Source organism: Taudactylus pleione, unplaced genomic scaffold, assembly GCF_031769625.1.
Source record: "Taudactylus pleione unplaced genomic scaffold, aTauple2 ptg000276l, whole genome shotgun sequence".
NCBI classification, from domain to species: Eukaryota; Metazoa; Chordata; class Amphibia; order Anura; family Myobatrachidae; genus Taudactylus; species Taudactylus pleione.
Genome location: NW_028284678.1, coordinates 11,156,020 through 11,178,646, shown reverse-complemented (window position 1 = coordinate 11,178,646; position 22,627 = coordinate 11,156,020). Strand labels below are relative to the sequence as shown.

The window sequence follows — 22,627 nt, the reverse complement described above, 5'->3', positions numbered from 1 at the left end:
GTTTTTATCCCACCCCCACTTCTCACGGGGAGGATGTAATCTCTCCCTCCTCAGTGACAGCTGTCTGTAGTGGAATCTAATACACTGGTGGGGAAGCTACCTTCTATCTTCTCACTACCCATAGTATTGTGTTATAGGTTATTAGCTAATCATGGCACCACAGGTATCTGAGTTGCTATACATTATTAGGAGTGTAAAGTGTTGCATTAGCTGAAGTACCCTCTAGGGCAGAGGTGTCAAACTCGTGGCCATCCAGCTGCTGTGGGACTACATATACCAGGCATAGCGGGATGGGCTTTCTTTGCCACCCTGTTGGAACTTTACATGTTATCTGGGGTTTTAATTACCACCAGTATCTTGTGTACCATTTCTACCTGTATCACATGGCCAAGCCAGACAGTTGTCTACTGTGTCAGCTGAGCACTAAAGTGTTTCCCCAGTCTTAGCAGAATAGCTGCTGCCATCGCCAGGATTCTTCGCTGGTACATGGGTGCTCTCCCGTGTGGTGTGTGTAACTTCTGTAACACCTCCTATCAAGTTACCCTGACTGGTTCCTCGTGACTGCTTGATTTGGATCAGGAAGGCTGGGTAGCATGCAGCGAGTTGACTGCAGTGTTATCGCGTAAATGTAGGTCATAGGAACACAGCTATTATAGGCATCTCGCAGGAACAGAGCAGGATCTTTAGTAGTCATGATGTTTTTACTCCGAAATGTATTTTACAAGAGCTTCTATACATAACACCACTTGCAGCTAGTAGATGTTATATACATGTTCCATGTTAGCATGCAGTAATGAAGGCCCCTGTCCATTTAACCAGTCCAAGCTGTTTCTTTTATCTATCACGAGGAATCCACCTGGAACAGCGCTCACTCTGAATCGGGGCCGTCCTTCTTGATTTTTTAGAGAGGCCTCCTGGCCGCTCGTATAGCTGTGGGTGACCACCCACAGCTTTAGCGAGCGGCCAGGAAGATGGTCGCGAAGGTCAAGACCATTGCGACCATCGGGCTTGCGATGAGACCCTTGTGGTAGGGTCTCGTTGCCGCAAGCCCTAGAGGGCTTTCGGCTCAAACAGAGCCGAAAGCTCTCCCACTGACATCACTTGTGATGTCAGTGGGGCCGGCCCCAGACAGTAGGCGTTCACATGGGAACTTCTCCGTCTGGGCAGCCACGCCCCCGGCACGCCCACCAAAGGGGGCGTGCTGTCACTCAACATCGACAGCACGGCCCCTTTGGTACGAGACCCGGAGCGACGTTTTGCCCATCGCTATCCAGGTCTCGCGCATGCGCACTGGCCCAACATCGACCCGCTTACGAGCGCGGGTCTGAATCAGGCCCTCTGTTCCAGGGTGCTATGCTTCCTCAGGCCACTCCCCACTGGTAAATGTCATCTTTGAATGTTGCACCGAAACTCACTTTTAGGATCCCTGCTTTGGGCTACTGGTAGCAACTCCAAGCTGAAATTGGTTTCAGAGAAAGCTGGCCAGTAGTCTCCCTGCTGCCGCCACAGAAGCCCCTGGGGTTCCAGGATAGGTGTTCGCCTCCTATGACTGCTAAATGAATTCAAATTAATTCTGGAGATAATATGTGAAGCCCACCAGATCCCCCTGCTCTGCTGCTCCCATTTTCCGGGGAACCTGAGCAGTGACCCAAATCTTCTCCATTCCCACATCCCACTAATCACCAGGTTAAGTCCTTTTACTTTTCTTTTTTTTTTTTTTTTAACTTGATTTAGCATTTACAATATGTACACATTATTCTGCACAAGATGCATTGTACCTGCAAGATATATAGCAATGGGAAAATGATATAGGAAATCCCTTTCCTGCAGCACGTGGGGGAAGCGGTACTCCAATACAAGTGGTCTCTAAAGGTCCTTTCTTCCCTCCCTAGGTGAGGACTTTGACAGATGTCCCCCAGTTGGCTAAATGACAAAATGGGCTTTATTAATATTCTATGGTATCTTTATTTCTCTGAAGCCAGTGTGGGACACAGGACTATCTAGTACAGTGGTCAGGGAACAGGGGTAAATTACCCCACATGGGATAAAAATGAAATTCCTGGGGGTAATGGATGGACAGCCAGGCATGCATATGAATCATTCTATAATATAGAATGATTCATATGCATGCCCGGCTGTGCCGCAGGGAGGCTCTCAGCCGGACGCCCGCTGAGATGTTATTACCAGCGGGCGCCCAGCTCCTTCCCTGCAGCGCCGCGTTAGCCGGAGGCTGGAGTTCTCTTCTGAACTCCAGCTTCCGGCTCTCTCCATGCGCACTGTGGGAGAGACGTCATGACGTCTCTCCCATAGTTCCGAGGAGCAGCCGGGCGGACAGGACGGCGGCGGATGCAGGAGCGAGGATTAAGGCAAGTGTTTTTTTTTTTTGTACAAATGGCACTACAGGGGCATTATATGGGGGAACTACTACAGGGGCATTATATGGGGGCACTACTACAGGGGCATTATATGGGGGAACTACTACAGGGGCATTATATGGGGGCACTACTACAGGAGCATTATATGGGGGCACTACTACAGGGGCATTATATGGGGGCACTACTACAGGAGCATTATATGGGGGCACTACTACAGGGGCATTATATGGGGCCACTAGTATATGATTTCCTTCCTTTCAAATCAAGGGGGTAACGTCGGCGTATCTAAATATATTTTGGGGCAAAAGGTAAAAAAGTTCCCTGACCACTGATCTAGTACCTGAAAGGTCTCTTTTGGAACTTTTGTTCCACCCATGTTTCCTCTTCCCAAGCTGGATACACACAATGTGTCCATTGTACGACATATCGTTCTCACTCTGAACAATATATCATGTGGATTGCATAGTGTGTACACCCGATGGCGTCTGCCCACGGATGGTTTCTCGCATCATCACATATGCTATACAGTAGATGGGACAATGATCAACACCACGTAGCGAAATGCAGCATGGAAAGATGCTTTGTGCTGCAGTTACTTTGTTTCATCCTGTTGGCTGGGTACACCCTTGTGTAGTGTGTACCCAGCTTAAGATTGATCAATGTTTATATATTTATGTTTATATCTTTACCCTGATGTCAGTGGAAGGAGTTATGCCTAACATGGGGGGATGAGTTGTATTCTTGTTGCCTCCTGTACTTGACCTTAACCCCAGAATACTGTCTTATTTCCCCAGCGGCCTCATAGACGATGATTTTGCAGTCCCAACCTGTACACAAGCACTTAGCCTATAGACTTCTATGGTCAGAGAGCTCCTCTGTGACTTCCAACACCCATATCCATTCAGGGCCTGATTCAGTGCGGATCACAACTGCGATCACAATAGCGATTACACAAGCACTATCACTGCGAAGATATGCTACTGATTGCAATCACAATACCATACGCAGGCTAACATAAGGACGCCCCCTTTACCTTGCACACATCCGTAATACTTGTGGTGCATTCACACGGGACGATCGATAATGATATCGTTGAACGATCTCCCGGGTGTGCTGGATGATCGATATCGATCATCCAGCACACCACCAACGATGGCCAACAACCCACGATCAATGATCGCAGATCCCTATAGTAACCTGGTTGATATCGACAATATTGTTATCGTCCATACATGCCCGCGAATCGCAGGTCGTTGGTGGGTTGGAGGCACCGAAAAATGCACAATATTAACGATATGATCGATAACGATATGATCGATGTCGTTCATAACGTGCATTTTAATCGTACCGTGTGTACGCACCTTTAGCAAAACTGCATAACCATCGGTAACTTTGAGTACAATCGCAGCCTCACTCACACTTGCACAAGGTCTGACCTTACTCAGGAATTGCTAACCTCGTTACACTCAGTGGAAGCCCGAGCTGCGTATGGCATCGCAGTGGCTAATTAATGCACACCTTTGCAACGGCGTTCAGACGCACTGGCACACCTGCGTTTCGCCGACCACCCCCCCTATCAACACCCCCAAACGGTACTTCTTGTCAATCACTCTGCGATGGGTCTGTGTAGTCACTGCGATCAGTCCCTATCACAGTTGAGTCTTCGCGCATGTGCAGTGCAATGCATATGCGTGCGCAGTACGCAACAATCGGCCGATTGCGTGCGTAGTCGCAGTTGCGAACGCTGCTGAATCAGGCCCTCAGTCGGGTGTGGATTATCCCCTTGTATCTTATTTTGCAATAAGTGAGCATTGTCCGTACAGCTGTCCTGTGAGAACTGATTGCATTTCACTCCGCTCCCTGCAGGACCACGACCGCAGAGTACGGGAGGCCACTCAGCAAGCCTTCCAACAGCTTATTCTGAAAGTGAAGAAGTATTTGGCCCCTCACTTAAAAAGTCTGATGGGGTTCTGGCTTATAGCCCAGTGCGACACCTACTCGCCAGCAGCAAGTGCAGCCAGAGGGTCCTTTGAAGCTGCCTTCCCTCCGCACAAACAGCCGGAAGCCCTGGCGTTCTGCAAAGACGAAATTGTGCATGTGAGTTTGTGTAATGTCTGAGGTCACCAATGTAAACAGGTTCTCGGTAAGAACATTCCTCTGTCGTGGCCGTGCGTTTCAAACATTGGAATCAAGAGAGGGGTTTGCACAAGCAACGGGCCATCAAAGAGTCATCCAGATTTGTACAATAGCACAACATGAGGAGTTGACCTAACGGAACAGCACTTTGCAGCCATCGCAAATAATCATATTGACCACTTATATATATATATTTTTTAGCATTTGTGTTATATACATGTATAATACAAGCATGCCTAATTTAAGCTTTTGGAAGCAGAACTAAACTGATTACAAAAACAAATGTTTAGATATGTGTTGATGTCGTAATGATGATAAGCTGATGGGTCTTTTTAACTATTGGTTAGACATTTTAAAAAAGTTTGATTAACGAAAAAAGAAAGGGGTGTATTTACTAAACTGCGACTTTTCAAAGCTGACCATTATCAGCCTTTTTACCCGCAGAATTTAACTTAATTGTATTGCGGGCAAAAATGCTGAAAATTAGCAGCTTTGTAAAGATGCCTTTTAGTAAAAACCCCTAGGTATGTGTGACAGACTTTTACGTAAATATGCCAGCATGCAGCGAGCAATGGAATCATTGACCAGAGTTGTTCTAACATTTAAACAAATTGAATAACATACAGTTTGACACCCTCGGGAACATTCAGTTTTATATTGTTTTGTTTGTTTTCCCCCCTGCAATTACCTCTCAGAAGGGCTGCGTTTATTCCTGTTCTAGGCAGACATATTGGGATTGCAGAAGTGATTACAGTTATTGGTCTATTACCACAAATTATGTGTAAAAGTGCTCATTACCTACGTACAGTAGAATGGTGGTAACCAGTGCTCAGGCTATCAATTCACCAGGAACTCATGGTATCACACAGGCAACTGGCACATAGTAACGTCCCTTTGCTGCTAGTGGATTGATTTGCTGTGTTCTTGTGAATGTTGGCTCAGCCCACAAAATGGCTGCCGCACCTGTGTGGAGGCGACTGGCACCTTCTTTTTCAGGTTCCTCCGTTATATTAATGCTATTGAAATATATGCTCCAAACTAAAGATATTTTAGGGGTCATCATCATAAGTATCGTAGGGCACAGGTTTTTAAACTCTGTCCTCGGGACCCCAAGCAGTGCATGTTTTCCAGGTCTCCTCACAGAATCACAAGCGAAATATTTAGTTCCACCTGTGGATTTTTTAAAATGTGTCAGTGAGTAATAACTACACCTGTGCAGTGACCTGGAAAATGTGAACTTTGTGAGGTCCTGAGGTCTAAAGGTCTCATTCAGACCTGGTCGTAAGCGCCGATGCGCTCGGAACCGGGTCGATGGTCCCCACAGAGCATGCGCACGACGGAGCCAGCTCCATCGTGCGCATGCGCGAGACCCGGCTAGCGACGGGTGCTCCGTCGCTAGGGGTCTCTTAGCAGAAGGAGGCGAGCTGTCGATGTTGAGTGACAGCTCGCCCCGTTTGCTGGGCGGGCCGGGGGCGTGCCCGGCCAAACGGAGGTGTTCCAGTCAGAACGATTGCCGTTTGGGGGGCGGCCCCACTGACATCATTGATGATGTCAGTGGGGAACTTCCTGCTCAAACAGAGCAGGAAGTTCCCTGGGGCTTACGAGAGCCCAGACCCAACCTTAGGGTCTGGTTGTAAGCCCCGATGGCCGCGATGGTGATGACCATCGCGACCATCACCCTGGTCGGTCGCTAGAGCTGTGGGTGGTAACCCACAGCCTAGCGATCGACCAGAAGGCGGCACTTAAAAAAGTAAGTGGCCGCCCTCATTCAGAGCGATCGCTTGCAGCAAGCGATCCACTCTGAATGAGGTCCTAAGTTTGAGAACCACTGTCCTAGGCAGGGGTGGGTGCAGAGTCCAGGAGGGCCCACACCGCACACACCCTGCGCTCATTTATTAAATACTTATCTCTCTGGAGTCCTGTGTCGGCGGTAACATCGCTCTACAGATCGCCTGAAAAATGGGCACCACAGTCATTTTCCCGGCATTTTGCGCAGGTGCAGTAAGGAAATCACAGGGGAAATGGCGCGACGTAGCTCTAGAGTCTGTTGCGGTCAGTGGCTGCCATCCGCCGGGGTGAGGAGGGGACCCCGGACGGAGACTGCACACGGGCCCCCCTCTTTTAATACGCCCTGAGTCCTAGGGGTACTGAAACATACCGAAGTATGGTTAATGCTGTGTCCGCCCTGTCTGGTCTGGACTTAGAACTAATATGTTATGTTACTGTACTGTATATAGAATTGGTTCTGATTAATTATATGGGGCTATAAGCGTGATGTAAATATAGTGAATAAAAACAATCTACATTTTTGCCTATGTATTAGTTATTTTATATTGGCAAAATGCTGCAGGGAAAAACAATTTGGATTATTTGTTTCAGAAACAGTATGCATTTCCTATTTTGCACTAATATTTCCAAGAACTAATTTCTCAACAATGTCAGTTTAGCTAAATGACATGTACACATCTGTTGTTTTTCCCCCCTTTGCGTACATCTTATTTAGTTAGCGAATGGAACATTACACTTTATTGGCACCAATCTAAACCAGCTATTACACAAGGTTCTAACTCCAACATCTGCTGTGGTTTGGCCGCCTATAGATCAAAATGCGTCAGGAAAATAGACATTAATCTGCTTTACATCGTGTGCAGGGGGAAAGCCCCTTCTCTGGACCTTTTCCGATCCTCGCTGTTTACTGTGTGTGTGTTCTCCTGTCAGTCTCCTTACTTTGGCTACGTCTGAAGTTTAGCGCAAGTTCAGAAGGACTTGTTCAATGATCTCCCTCTCTTAGGGTTAGTTCAGAGTATATTATGTTCTAGGACATCGTGGCATTTTTCCTGTTTACACCAAAATGGAATAATGTTCTCTGTATCAGATCTGATCCTGGGTTTGTAATTTATTATTTTTTTTTTTACCTTTTTGTCCTATTGGTTTAATTAAATCTATACACGAGCCAGAAGATGGGATTTGCTGTGCCTATCGCTGGCATTTAGCGGATTCTACCAAGATGTAATAAATACCACTCTAATTGATATTGTGGGTTTATGACATCCAGCTTCAGAAAAGCCAAAAGCTGTGTAATGTCAAAATATTTTATTTTTCTCAAAACAGTTTAGATGATCTCCTCCTGAGCTAGGTGGCGATGCAGTTACCGTTCACATGTATGATTTGGGCGCTTTTGACACCGCACTCTTCCTGGGGACAGGACAAGCATATCGCTGCTCTGATTGGCACCCAGCAGATACCAATAATTTCCACACTTCGTTGCAGCAAATGAGAAGCCTTTGGGGTGGGTAGGGTTGCATAAAAATTGGATTTTTAAAAAAAATAAATAATCAAAAACTGATTTATTTGATTTAAATCAGATTTTTGGGGATTTAAATAGGATTTTTTATTAATTATTTTTTTTTTTAAGTAAACGGTTTAAATTTGAAAACGTTTACTTAAAAAAAATTTTTTCATACAAAATCCTGTTTAAATCCCTCCAAAAAAATCTGATTTAAATCAAATAAATCAGTTTTTGATATTTAAAAAAACAAAAACAGATTTTTATGCAACCCTGGACTGTGGGACAATCGTAAATAACGCTCTGATTGGCCACTTAGTTCATCCATCTAGTGCGTAGCTTGATGCTGTTCACCAGGATTAGTTTTGGGACTGTCCGGGGGGGACGGGGGCTCTAGATGAAAAGTTTGGGTGACAAGCATAGGTGCATAAGACAGATCCACTTTGGGAAACCTTTGCTATATGGACGATTATCATCGTTTGTGTATATATAACTTTATGATAGCACTCGGCTCTCTACAGATACATTTTTCTACATTCCCATTAGGCCCAATTGATGTGAGATAAAATTGTGATATATAAATCACCAACCAATCGGCTCCAAACTGTCATTTCTTAAACACAGCCTGCAAAATGTAAGTTAGAAGCTGATTGGTTGGTGATATATATCTCACAATTTTATCTCACATCAAGCTTTGATACATATGCCCTTTAGAGTGTAAACTCCATTGGGCCTAATGGGAATGTAGAAATATTATCTTTACAGAGCTGAGTACTATCATACATGATACATACTGTATGCCCCTAAATTCCTTAGGAGTAAAAAAAAGTGCTATTTGCAATAGTGCTCATAAAAAAAACGTCAAGAAGAGAAAAAAAATTTAAGATAAATCTTTATGGGGTTTGTTTTTAAAATTTGACTACATTTGTTGGGCTTCGTGAAATAATTTAAAACGATGGTGAAACGCAGGTGTATAAAAGACAGCGGATAAGAAATGTTGTGTTACTTCATATTCCTGTACAAATAAAACCACTTGACAATAATACTTTTTACTTAATACCAATAAAGATTACGCATTCATTTACATGGTAGGATGAGTGTCCCAATAAGCGAGAGTACCCCTACTTTATCTGCTTTTATATTACTCTAGTCCCACTCACATGGGCGCACCTCCACACCACCTGCTCAGTCCCTGTTATTACGCCCTTATTAGTGCTATTGTGGACATACTACCCCCATACACCAGTTGGAGTATACCAGTCTTGGCGTCTCCCCCCTTTCTCCTTTTCCTTGGATTATAAAATCCTATTCCGTTATAATGATCTCCCTAGCCATTATTACCATACAGTTCTTTTCTAATATCTTTCTTCTTAGTACGCCACTTTATCGCCTGTATTCACCTGCATTTTACTAGTGTTTCAAGTATTTGGCCTGTCTAGCGAAACCCGACCAATGTAGTTAATATAAAATCTGTTTCTACTCCTATTTGAAACCGTTTATTTTTTTATGCACCACTGCAAATAACCATACAGTAGTTAATTCCAAAGCAATAAAAAGCCATCAGTAATTCATACTTCTAATTTGAAGTTATTACTACTGTAATTCGAGGGCCAAAGCAGGACTATATTCCTACTTGTGCCGGCCCTGCCCCCGCTACATGTCATGTCCACTGGAGCCAGGAATGGGTGGCACTGCAGCTGTGGTCGCTTCGGGTGACTCTGTAGGCTGCAGGATGCCGTTCCCGGCAAACTGCGGGCCAAATGCTGGTGCCACGGGGGAGTGATGGTGCTTTCCCTTGGGCGTTGGCATCGCTTGCCCACCCTTAGTTACAGCCTTGCTGAATACTACCGGACACGTGCATACGGATCCGTTTAAGTTGGCAGCCGTTTAATATGAAGAGGTGTGGGCTGTTTATTACTCTATCTTAGTTGTGGTTTCCGGTTGCAGCTTTGTATAAAGCTGTGAGATAACATACAGGCAGCACCAGCGTGCTCCTTGAAATACCCCAAAGTTTGGGGGATTGCTCCTCATTAGTTGGTTTGGTAGGACCCTCTGCCACAGAGGAGAGTAACCAGTAACACGTCACAAGAAAGATGCCAGATGACTTTATCTTTCTGTTGATATTCTTGTGAAATGGGTGAACAGCCCCCTTTTTTTCTCTAGGGGTCTAATTACTAAGCTGTGTTAGGGGATAAAGTGAACGGTGATAAGGTACCAGCCAATCAGCTCCCAACTGTCATTTTTCAAACACAACCTGTGAGATGACAGTTAGGAGCTGATTGGCTGGCACCTTATCACCGTTCACTTTCTCCTAACACAGCTTAGTAAATAGACCCCAAATGGTGGGTACACACTACACGATATGCTCCCTGAGCGATATCGTGTAGTGTGTCCCCAGCAGGCTGTGCTCAATGTCATTCATGACACTGAGCACAGCCGCTGAACGATATCATTAACGATATAGTTCAGCGCCGGGCTCTCTCCCCCATTCCCTGACATGCAGCAACCTGACGAGATCGTCAGGTTGGCCTGCATGTCAGCCCGATAAACGATGATGACGAACGACCCGCGGGATCGCGCGTCGTCGTCATCGTTCATCTTTCTGGGGTTAAAAATGGACGACTGAACGATATCGTTATCGTTCAGTCGTCCACTTTATCGCCCAGTGTGTACGCACCATTAATGTTTTTCTTTTTTGTCCCAGTGTTGGCTGTTGTATTTTCTATATTATTATTATTAATATTTATATAGCACCACAAACTGCGGTGTTTTTATAATATACATTGATAAACGGTTTTAATCTTTGTTTTCTTTTCCTGTTCTGTTTTTAGGTTTTGCTTGATCACCTGCTGAAGGAAACACCCGACTCGCTAAGTGACCCCCAGTATGCCTATTCCTGTTTATTGTTTGTGCCCATTTCTCTGTGTATTTGGTGTTTAAATATTATCTGTTCCTATATTAGCCCAATTCTCTTGGTAATATTTGCCAATGTTTCTGTCCATTACTGCCTGACGATAACCTCCATCGTATTAGCACAAGAGTACTCTCCTCTGCATCTCCCAAACTGCAGGGCTGACACATAGCGATTACCCTCAGCTGTACGTATGAATACAAGAGGGAGCTTTCTGCACTGTATAATGTTCGAGGCATTTACATATGTCGGGAGTTCATCAGAACCGGAGTTACTGTGTTAGGCTGCCATCATATGGAGATTGTATTGCCTACAAGCACTTGCCTGTCTGTTTATCATATTGCATTAATGGGCATTGATAACTGAATAAAGTACCATGCAGGGGGCCTCTCTGTGTGTGAACTGGCTGATAACAGAGTACAATAGCTTAGACTCATCCACGCAGTAAATGTAGTCACCGCCAAAGGTAGTGTCACTTACATGCATGTATATGTGCGTGTATGTATATGTGTGTGTGTGTGTGTATATATATATATATATATATATATATATATATATATATATATATATACATATATATACATATATATATATATTATGCAAAAGATATGGAAAGCGCACAATCGTGAAAATAGTATAAAAACTAATTTCACCTACATTAAAGATAACAGTATCAAGCATGTGACATACTATGTTCCGGTCTCCGTTCACGCAAGTGTCTCTGTGCCACACTGGGCACAAGACTTTCCGATTAGACTCAGTTGCACTTTCTAGAGTAATCTCCGGCCGCTGGAAGCGGCGAGTGACGTCACCGTGTTCCACATCCTCCAGACATGCCCTATGCATTTCATCACTATATGACGAAGTCTGTTCTAGTGACGAAACGCGTAAGTTATCTAATCGGGAGATATGCTGCCCAGTGTAGCCCAGAGACTCTTGCATGAGCGGAGACTGGGACATAACAGCTTGTCACATGCTGGATACTGCTGTCTTTGTTGTACAGCATGTCAGCTTTATTTATTAGTAATATTTTATATTTATACTATTTTCATGATTGTCCGCCCTCCATTTCTTTTGCATGTTTTGAATACTATGTGCCTTGCGGTTAAGGCTGGCTGGATTGTGCTGCACTTCATCAATATTTAGGACTGCAATCGGACATATATGTACACTTTTTGGCTCATTGGAACTGTACTAGAAACTGTGCGAACACTGGGTCTCATTCAGTGCCGCTCGCAAGCGGCCGCTCGTTCGCTCCGAGCGATGTTCGCACAACTGCGCATGCGTACGGATTGTAATACGCATGCGCGAACCAGTCAGTGCGGCCGAAAATTGTGTGCTCGCTAAACAGCGAATGCCTGCTATTTTGAGTGACAGGAGGAGGCGTATGTGGGTGGTAACAGGGGAAGGTGCTTGAAAACGGGGAGTGGAGATCAGAACGCAGGCGTGCCTAAAGGTCAAAACGGGCGTTTTAAGGGTGTGCATAATTAATACAGCAGCGTCATTGACCACGTCACTGGGTTATTTTATAGTCAGAACTGCTCGCAAGATTGCGGTAGGAAAAACCAACCACAAGAATAGCGAGCAGTTAATTCGCCTTTCGATGTGCTCGATTAATCTAATAAATAGCCGACATGACGTATGATGCGAGCGGCCAGGGGGCGTTTTTATTAAAATTACGACCGCAAGTTTTGTTCGCTCGTTCAGACCTAGAGGCGTGAACAGACCGCAAAGAGCGAACGGTTGATTTGAATAGCCACCCCCTTTTTCTGAACGAGCGAGTGCAAATAGCGTTCAGCTCTTAATCAGACCCACTGCTCATTTCATTTTGGTTATTAATATGTCCGTATGTGTCCCAGGACCGTTCCAGCTGAGGAGAGGGACGCCAAGTACTTCCGTGTTGTGACCTGCTCCATGCTGGCCTTGAAGCGTCTTCTGTCCATGTTACCCAGCAGCGAGATCAGCTCCCTCCAGGAGAGACTTGCTCACCTGCTGTCACAGAGCACCTTCTGGAAGTACAGCAAGCACAAGTCACCAAACGTAAGTACCTGGTCTGACCAGTAAGCCCATTACTAACATTATAATAGACACGTAATACTACTGAGTGATACAAGCGCGGAGAACTATCCGGAGAGAGATACGATAGATGCAGTCGATATTTCAGCAGAACTACCCTTACCATTTCATGAAAGCATGTGTGTCATTTAAATTGTTGAGGGTGTTAATAGTTTTTTATGTTTCTTTTTGTGTTCTGTAGATTCGTTCGGCTTTCTTTGAGCTCATCTCCGCGCTGTGCCAGCATCTTCCTGCCCTCATAAACGCTGAGGCCTCTCGGGTGTGTCTGGCGGTGCTGCTTAGTATTGATGATAGCGACGCCGTGGTGTGTCCGGCGCTGTGGGAGTCTGTCCTGTACACTATAACCACCATAGAGGTAATCTGACCGCCATCAGTACATACATTGTTCGTTTATAATGTTGTTTTTTTCTTAGTTGTAGTCATATCCCAGATACAGATCACTGCTGAGCAATTAATGCGCCAGATGCAGGTTGAAATGTTTAAAAGTCTATGTTCTCAGGGAAGTCCTGGTTTAGATGTGTTTGATTAGGGTCAGAACACCTATTATACTACTCCTTAGGGTCTGATCGCTCACAGAAGTGCAGGAGATTAAATAGAGCAACCTGTAACCAACGACAACATTATAATGTTAAATGACGAGTATTTCATCTCGGGTAGCTCCTGCACGCCTGAGCGGAGGCAAATTTGCGTATGAATGGGCTCGGGGCAACATGAAGGCAATGTAAGCAGCAGCCCACAAAGTACTGAGGCTCTTGCAGGAAGCTTATGGGTCCTTATCCACAGTTGCAAGTTGCTACAAGTTCATCTCCCTGAGAAAAATGGGATAGCAGCAGTATGTAATGGTATATGGTGTCACCGTACTGTGTCTTGGAAATGCCCAGTCCTGCATCAGTTGTAATCTGACATCTTGTGAGTCACTTTGAACACCAGCTAGGCTGCGCCTGGCAAGGCAACGTGAATAATCAGAGTTTGAACGGGGCTTGATAGTGGGTGCCCAACAGATGGGCCATTTTATTTCCGAAGTTGTGCGGACAGTCAACATTCCTCCATCTACGGTGTCACGTGTGTACCGGGAATACCTCCTAGAAGGCATTACCACCCACCGTGGACAGTGCAGTGACCGACCACGGGTGCTTAATGATCGTGAGCAGAGGTGTCTGTCTGGCCAGTGTTGTCCATGGTAACAGACAAGCGATACTGGCTCAAATTGCATCCACATTCAATGCAGGAGGACGCATATTCAGCAGGTCAGTGCAGCATTCTTTAGCTTCAGTAGGATTTGGGAGCTGAAGACCCACCAGAGCGCCCTTGTTAACACTAAGACACTGGACACAGCGTCTCTCCTGGGCTTGTGACGTTCCTAAGTGGACCCTGTAGGACTGCCAATGTGGCATGGTCCGATGAGTCACCCTTCTAGTTGTTTTTGGCTCATGGTAGGGCACAACCCATTAGGCCATGGGCCCCAGTTGACAGCATGGCACCATGCAGGATGAAGGTGGTTCCATATTGGTGTGGGCTGTGTTGACGTGGCATGACTTGGGTCCGCTGGTCAGATTGAATACGTCAATGACCGGTAACCGCTACGTTGCATTGCTTAATGACCATTTGCAGCCCTTCATGGACTTCATATACCCCCACAACAATATAATATTCCAGCTGGATAATTCACTGTGTCATCTGTCCCAAGTTGTCCAGCACTGGTATGAGGAGCATTCTGGAGAGTTCAGACGAATGGTGTGGCCACCACTTTTGCCTGACATGAACCCAATCGAGCATTTATGGGACGTGGTGGAGAGGTGCATCGCCCCCAAGATCCCGCACCTACAAATATCAGGGAGCTGTGGGACGCTATCCAGACGGCATGGGTCAACATCTCTCCACCTCCATGGGCCGGTTCACTAATGCACACCCGTGAGTCGTCAGCGACATCGCCCATCGGACCTGCATGCAGTTCAGACGGGCGACATCGTTAGCAAGGGCCATTCTGTCGAATGCAGAATGGCCATTGTGCTGTCGCTGCCGGCATCAGCAAGTGTGTATGCACTTGCCGATGCCGGCACCCCGCCGGGTGCCTTTGCTTATGAGCTCTAGACAGCGTCCTGCTCTCCGACTGAGAAAGAGAAACGTTTTGAACATGCACAGGAAAATAATACTTTCAATATTAATGAAAAACAAACTATTTTAATATATATAGGAAAATTCCCTGGAAATCAAGAGAAGAGGTTGGAGGTGCACCATAGAGAGTAGTACATTTAACTCAGAAGATCAGAAGGACCCCAAGATGAAAGCGAGCGTTCTTTAGTTGGACTGATCTTTGGGTCCTTCTGATCGTCTGTGTTACCTCGGACTGCCCTGATCAAGTGCCACATGTCTGACCACCTGACACTGGTCATGTGAGCTGCTCCTGACCCAATCAGCAGCTGCAGAAGCTGCTGGGAATTGTGTTCTGTCTGTGTAATGACATACACATGCAGTGTACAGTGTCAGACATAATACCTCACATAGCAAACTAAACCACGGAATGTGTTTTGTGCACTAAAAAATAAAATGCAACATGTGGCAATTTTTTTTTTTTTAATTTTACAAATTATATGAGACAAGCATCATGTACCTAAGCAGCTTCTATATTTTCCAGACTAGCCTTGTGATGAGGCTATTGAAGGACAGTGCCAGGGATCACTTATAGAAGGGTGTGGTATATGTCGACAGAATGTCGACATGTGCATTATGTCGACATGGAACATATCGACCAAGAAATGTCGACATGCTCATTATTTTAGTTTTATGCCTACATTTAGCATTACACTGCAACGTCAAAACTTTTACTATCGAAATGCACTATGTCGACATGTTACATGTCGACATTCTGACTGTGTACTTTTATCAAGCAGTACAGAAGAATTACATTCAGCTTCATTGTTGTTTAAAATATATTCTATATTATTATGATAGAGGAACATTCAGATATGTTTGTGACTGTTCTACAATTACTTACATGTTGCATCAACATAACTTTAAGTTTAATATTGCTGTAGCTCTGTGGTGTCCCTGTGACTGTGCAGATAGCTGTGTGAATCTTGGATCGTGTTCTTCTGTTCATTCCAGAACTGCTGGGATCATGTAAATCTAAAGAAGGGAGTACTGCCCAAGCTATGGACAGTCCTGAGAGAGGGCGGAAGAGGCCTGGCTACCGTCATCTTCCCCAACCTGCTACCGTTTATTAGCAGAATCCCACAAGAAATAACCGACACTCGTCTGGACTTCTACAGCACCTTGTTTGACTCTTTAATCCAAGGGTATGTATGTTGCAATTCCAGATAAGCCTGGTCTGGATGCTGGCTCAGGGACTGTCTGTCTCATTGTGTTGAGGTTTATAAACAGGGAACAGAAGAAAAGATGTCTTTCTCTGCCCCAGTGCGTACTGTGGGGAGGATTGACATGGTGATTTTATTTTTTGAGTGTGGTTATATTTTGGCTTCCAGCTCAGAATGTGACTTGGATAAATCCAATAAAAAGTGCTCATACACTAGACGGGCATTACAGGCAGTAGAGTGGCATATACATCTAGCACTAGCAGCGGGGGAGCCGGGCAATAGAGGCAGTAGAGTGGCATATACTGCTAGCACTAGCAGCAGGGGATCCGGGCATTACAGGCAGTAGAGTGGCATATACTGCTAGCACTAGCAGCGGGGGAGCCGGGCATTGCAGGCAGTAGAGTGGCACATACTGATAGCACTAGCAGTGGGGAGCTGGGCATTACAGGCAGTAGTGGCACATACTGCTAGCACCAGCAGCGGGGAGCTGGGCATTACAGGCAGTAGAGTGGCACATACTGCTAGCACCAGCAGTGGGGAGCTGGGCATTACAGGCAGTAGAGTGGCACATACTGCTAGCACCAGCAGCGGGGAGACGGGCATTACTGGCAGTAGAGTGGCACATACTGCTAGCAGTGGGGAGCTGGGCATTACAGGCAGTAGAGTGGTACAAACTGCTAGCACTAGCAGTGGTGAGCTGGGCATTACAGGCAGTAGAGTGGCATATACTGCTAGCACTAGCAGCGTGGAGCTGGGCATTACAGGCAGTAGTGGCACATAGTGCTAGCAGTGGGGAGCTGGGCATTACAGGCAGTAGAGTGGCACATACTGCTCTCACTAGCAGTGGGGAGCTGGGCATTACAGGCAGTTGAGTGGCACATACTGCTCTCACTAGCAGTGGGGAGCTAGGCATTACAGGCAGTAGAGTGGCACATACTGCTAGCACTAGCAGTGGGGAGCTGGGCATTACAGGCAGTAGAGTGGGATATATTGTCACAAAGTAGAGTGTTCTGCCTTTACCAGTATTTATAATAGTAATATTAGAAAAGACAAACTGTACCATTAGAGCAATTTAATTGTAACTTTGCTGGCAGAAAGGATGCCGGGTTGCAATAAACAGATCAGCTCACAAGTATTCTGTTTAGCAATTTATTGTAATACTTATTACAACTAAAAGGATTAAAGCAACTAATTGCGTTATTATTCCCTTTGGCTGGGCAGCCCCTGGCAATCGGGTTAATCCTACACATTATATTTCAGTCACGTTGTGTTGCATCTGGAATCTGTGTTGTAAAATGCTGCGATACCATAATAGCGACACTGTTTATAGACTGTTATTGGAAATCAGCTATTTGCTGCAATGAATAACCGCAATACAATTGTATTTCTTTGTATTTCCTATCCTAACAGCCTGTCTAGTGAGCGAGCCATCGCCAGCCACATGGAACATTCCGCCATACTCGCCGCCTACACGGAATGCCTGCGCTTTGCCATGCAGGAAAACGCAGGAGAGGGAGAGGAACGCGTCGGGTTTCGTGAGATGCTTATTACCAACCAAGTACGAGATGTTAATTATCTGATATTAGAGATTAAGGGGAAGATATATTAAACCTTCTATAGAGTGAAGAAATTGCCCACAGCAACTAATCAGCTTCTACATATCATTTTATAGAAATTACGTCATGACATCTCTCCCATAGTGCACTGCACACACTGCTGGAGACGGAAGCCGGAGCTCAGGAGTGAGCTCCAGCCTCCGGCTGGCGGTGCGGTACAGGTAGGGAGCCGGGTGCCTGCTGGTAACAAAATCTCAGCGGGCCCGGAAAATGGAGCCTGTTGGCTGACCGCGGGGAACAGCTCTCTCCGGTTGGCGGGCCACCCGACAGAGCTCTGCGGGCCATGGGTTGAAGACCCCTGGTTTAATACATCTCACCCTAAGTTTTCAGTTTCCTGGACACTTTGTGACGCCTTGTAAATAAAATATGCGCGTCTGAAAAGGGGGCGGGACCAAGGAAAAGTGGGCCTGTCTTTAATACGCGTCCCATTTTCGTTACTCTTGGGGGCGTGCCTGGCACTTATGGACATGCTGGGCTGCCCCCAAGTCCTGCTATCAGTGTGAATGGATGCTGTGTGCATGCGCCCGGCATCCATTCACCGGCAGTGACCGCTACACTGCAGTATTCCCCACCCGCGGGACAATGCGACCTGCGGGTGGGACGGCACCCCGTAGGCTGTTTCAGTGGGGAGCCGCACTGGAGTACAGGGTGCTTTTTGCCCTTTAGAAATAGGAATGAGCGCTGCGCCCCGCTAAAACAGCCTAGTGGGAACGCTAGGCCAGTTAGTGTGGCAGGTTAGTAGATAACAATCATAAGCCAACTGAATCTTCTGTTTCTTCGGGAAATGATAGATCCTGGTATATCACAATTGGCACTTTTGTGCCCCCAAAGTCAGCAAATTTAGTAGACAAAAACATTTCACTGCACCGCACATACTATTTTTCATTTGCTTGGTGTTTTTTCGTCCAGTTGTCATGGTGACCGTGCTCTCATGATCGTGTTTAAGCTTGACCTAAGCTTGTGTAATTATTTTGTATTAGTTTTTTTTAGGGGTGGAGGGGGGCAGAGTTGTGGAGGGTGCTCAGAGTTTGTGGAAGTTTTTTTTTATTTTTCATAGACCTCCGCAGTAGGTACACATTGTGCATGTTAGATCCAATGTGCTCGCAAGTGCAGTGCAACTACGTGATGAAATAATTATCAGCACAAGATTTTATAATAATATAGATTATCATCATTTCATCCTTACAACAGTACTTTTTGGAATTTTATACCCCCCCCCCTTTTGTGGATTGTGCATCCCTTTGTGTCTTTTTTTCCTTCTATGCTGGATGAACTTTTTGGTTGTGGATAATGTTGTGGAGATGTTACTAGGTGAGGAGTGTTTGTGTTTTCCTCATATTTAATATGAAAAATATCAAGTGTTTGGAAGTAACATCACTGACACGAGTGGGAGAGGTCAGCGTTCAGACCAATTATCATTGCAATCCAACGTGATGTCATAATTTTTATCAGCAGTCCATTTTATTATAGTGATTAATCAAAAACACTAATTTTTAGCTATTTAGTATTTTTGTAGAAGGTAATAAAGAGTAAGTAACTATGCCATGCTTGTCTCTATGTTTAGACAGTAGCCAAAGTTAGTTTTCCAGTGACCTTTTGTTTCTGTCAATGATATTAAATCCCAGAAGCAATGTGGTTTCAGCTGGCAGAGGCCTATTTGGGTCATTATGTACAATAAATATTTTGGTCTGTTATAATCTGATTACTAAAATGACCTCTGTGTTATGGGTATAGATTTCTGTATTTGTATAGGTTTTAAGGTTCGGAATAAAAAACAGTGCAGCCACTTGGCATCAGTCGTATATACAAGCATATTTGTTACCATCCCAAGTGGTGGTGTAATCTTTGGCATTGGCTGTACATTTTCGGATTCTGAAAATATTCTCCCTCCCATCTGCAATAAATAAAGTAAAAACAGACCTGTCATTACTGGATTGCGATGTATTGTGATTCCTCTAACTCCACCCCCCCTCTATTATATCTCTCTTCCTCCTGTTCTCTCTCTTCCTCTTCACCCCCCTGCTCTCTCTTTCCCCCTCTTCACACATCCCCCCTCATTTCTTTATTTTTTTCCCCTGCCCCTTCGTCTTTTCTCCCCTCTCGGCCTCCCCCCTTTTCCCTCTCTTCCTCTTCTCCCTCTTCCTGTTCCCCTTGTTGTCTCTCAGCCTCTTCCCCCTGTTCTCTCTCTTCCTCTACCCCCCCCCCCCCGCCCCCTTCCTTTCTACGGCTCACCTGACTGGTTCTACTGGTGTTCTCAATTGTCTAATATCCCACCGTCTGTGTGTTTCTCAGTCTTCCACCAGCAGCTTTCCTTATGGTGCATACACACGGTCAGATGACGAACGATTGAAAATCGTTATCGTTCAGATCTGAAGAAAGATCTGACCGTGTGTATGCACCATTCGTGTGTTTCTTGTGACGTTGGCCGCCATTACTGTGAGTGGGAGCTTCTGTGGTCTTTGTGACGTGCGTGCGACCGTCTGCCTTCTCCCTGGGCTTTCATAGATCCCATTTCTTGTTTAAAAAAAAAAAATATCTTAATTATCCTGGTTAACATCGGTTGGTCTGAGGAATGTTTCATGTCCTTTCTTCCATTGCTGCGGTATGAACATTACGACCGGTCCCCTTAAGTGGACCAGGTGTTTGTATCACAATGTTTTGTCATGCATTATTTTTATGTGACTGACAACCTCTAACCCTGTAATATCTGTCTTCCATAGCTAATCCCACTTATCGATTCCTCGTTAAAAGATCCAAAACTTCAGAACAGTCTACTCTTTGGCCAAGTAGAAGAAACGGTACATGCTTGGGAGAAAAAAGCTGAAAACCAAGGGGTCGGCGATGACCTTCCCATGGCATACATCACTGTGTTGTCTTCATTTTGGGAGAACCTGGAACGGGTGTGTGTGAGGCATGTCGATGCAATAGAAGCTGGAGAGAGGGAACTAGCCGGGGTTTCGGGACTTCTTCAAGTGCTAAAGAACCCAAACAGTTCCGTGAAGACATGCAAAAAGAAGGAAGCCAAGATCCGATTTACTGATGAAGAAGACCGCATAAATGATGATCTCAAAGTGGATCCTCATCCCTTGGAATCTCAGGTAGCCTCAATGGTTCTGACCAAGGATGGGGAATACCACCGGACTCCGCTGAGGCAGAAGCGCCTCGAGGACTTGGTTTGCAAGCTGGCGGAGCTGAGCATGGTGTATATTTCTGAGCAAAGATCTGATCGGCACTTGAGGTTCTTGGCTGCCCTCCTAAGTACTTTCCCCTCCGTCAGGGTGTTCCAGGTGCTCCTAGAACAAAGCAGTGAAGGAAATGTTACTAGGGCACAGTCAATGGAACAGGACCAGCCGCAGGAAGCTGGAAACCCAGCGGTGCAATTTCTGTATGAAAAACTAACAGTCTGGCTGCGAGAAGGCAGCCGAGAAGTGGCCGATTTTTTAGTAGACATTTTGTACAGTGTTCTGTATTGCTGTCTTGGGCCATTAGAAAGAAAACTGCTTTTGAACGACTTGACAAAGGTAAAAACAAATGGAACAAAGATAATCCCATTCTATTTATGCAGAAGTTCAGAATCTGAAGGGCTTTTGAACAGTGGTGGGTACACACGTGACAGATATATCTGCAGATGATGGTCGTTTATACACACTGATCGGCCATCATCTGCGGGTCCCGGCGACCAGGAGTCGTGTCGGGGGCGTGTTCCACCCCCCTCCTCGTAGCTGCCGCTCTGTTTGTACGGGCGGTCTGTAGGCTGCCCGTACACACCTGCTGATGGACAGATATGTCTGCAGACATATTTGTCCATCGGCTATGCAGCACAGTCAATGCGATATGTCTGTGGACGCCGACGTTCACCGACATATCGTGGGTACACACTGCCCGACGGGGAGCAGATACATTGGCCGATCAATTGCTCGGCCAATGTACCTGTCAGTGTATGCCCAGCTTTAAAAACAAGATTTTTTTTTTTGGCATGGTTTTTTGTGAGTCCGATGATTTGACTGTAAAATGTCAATCATGCACTTTTTACATGGTAGCAGTATTATGGCAATACCATACGTCATTTTAAAGCAAATACAGTTCAATCATACATATGTTAAAAATGCAGTAACTACAATTTACATTAACAAACGCAAGGCACAGGTCTGATAACATAATCCCTTTATCTGTTTGCTGTGGCCAGGCCTTGTCACAGGGGATGCAATTAGCCAACCATTGCTGCTGTACCATAGATCCGCCTGCTGAATAGTCAGTGTTGACCAGGCAAGATTATTGCTGGCTGCAGTAGTTCCACAACCAGCTCTTGACTGGGAGTAAAAACACCTTTGTACAGCCTACTGTAAACAATAATACAACATAGACCTTAATGTATGTACCATAAGTATGAATGATTACACATCATTCCGGGGTGCCAGGGAGGGGGAACCATAGTGTTCATTCTAGCACCCTGCACCTGGCGGAACCCATGCAATTCATCTTCCCTGCCAGGGGGTGTCGCTCTCTGCTGTGGTGTTACTAGCACACTCTGGTCTGTATCTGAGCAGTTTGTTGCATAAGCTGAGTTGGCAGAAAGCACCAGAGCAGAGAGTGACACCCCAGGCAGGATAGAGGAACTGCATGGATTGTGACTGGTGCAGGGTATTAGAATGAACACTAAACCATATGGGTGATGTCTGCTGATCCCAGTCCCTGTCTCTGTGTGAAACGAGGCGCAGTCTATTTGAGGTATTATACCCAGGGCCAATGGAGATAAATAATAATATGAATACGTTATTGAGACGCTCAGAAGGAATAATAACACAATGCATTTAATAAAAGTAGCAGGAGGGGACAGTAAACAAAACAAATCACTGGAAGGTGATAAACTTCTTTGGAAATGCCCAGTTACCCAGCTAACGGTCTGATCTTTA

General features: G+C 45.5%; 1 protein-coding gene across 2 annotated transcripts in view; it reads left to right on the top strand.

The window, feature by feature from the left end:
- Positions 1 to 22,627, top strand: part of LTN1 (listerin E3 ubiquitin protein ligase 1) — a 125,647-nt gene that overhangs the window by 20,816 nt on the left and 82,204 nt on the right. For both annotated transcript variants that reach the window (XM_088481642.1, XM_088481641.1), the window contains exons 4-10: positions 4,242 to 4,472; positions 10,629 to 10,681; positions 12,568 to 12,748; positions 12,966 to 13,139; positions 15,890 to 16,080; positions 17,509 to 17,656; positions 20,435 to 21,235. In XM_088481642.1, the coding sequence (XP_088337768.1) occupies positions 4,242 to 4,472; positions 10,629 to 10,681; positions 12,568 to 12,748; positions 12,966 to 13,139; positions 15,890 to 16,080; positions 17,509 to 17,656; positions 20,435 to 21,235 (1,779 nt within the window). The remainder of the gene's footprint in view (positions 1 to 4,241; positions 4,473 to 10,628; positions 10,682 to 12,567; positions 12,749 to 12,965; positions 13,140 to 15,889; positions 16,081 to 17,508; positions 17,657 to 20,434; positions 21,236 to 22,627) is intronic.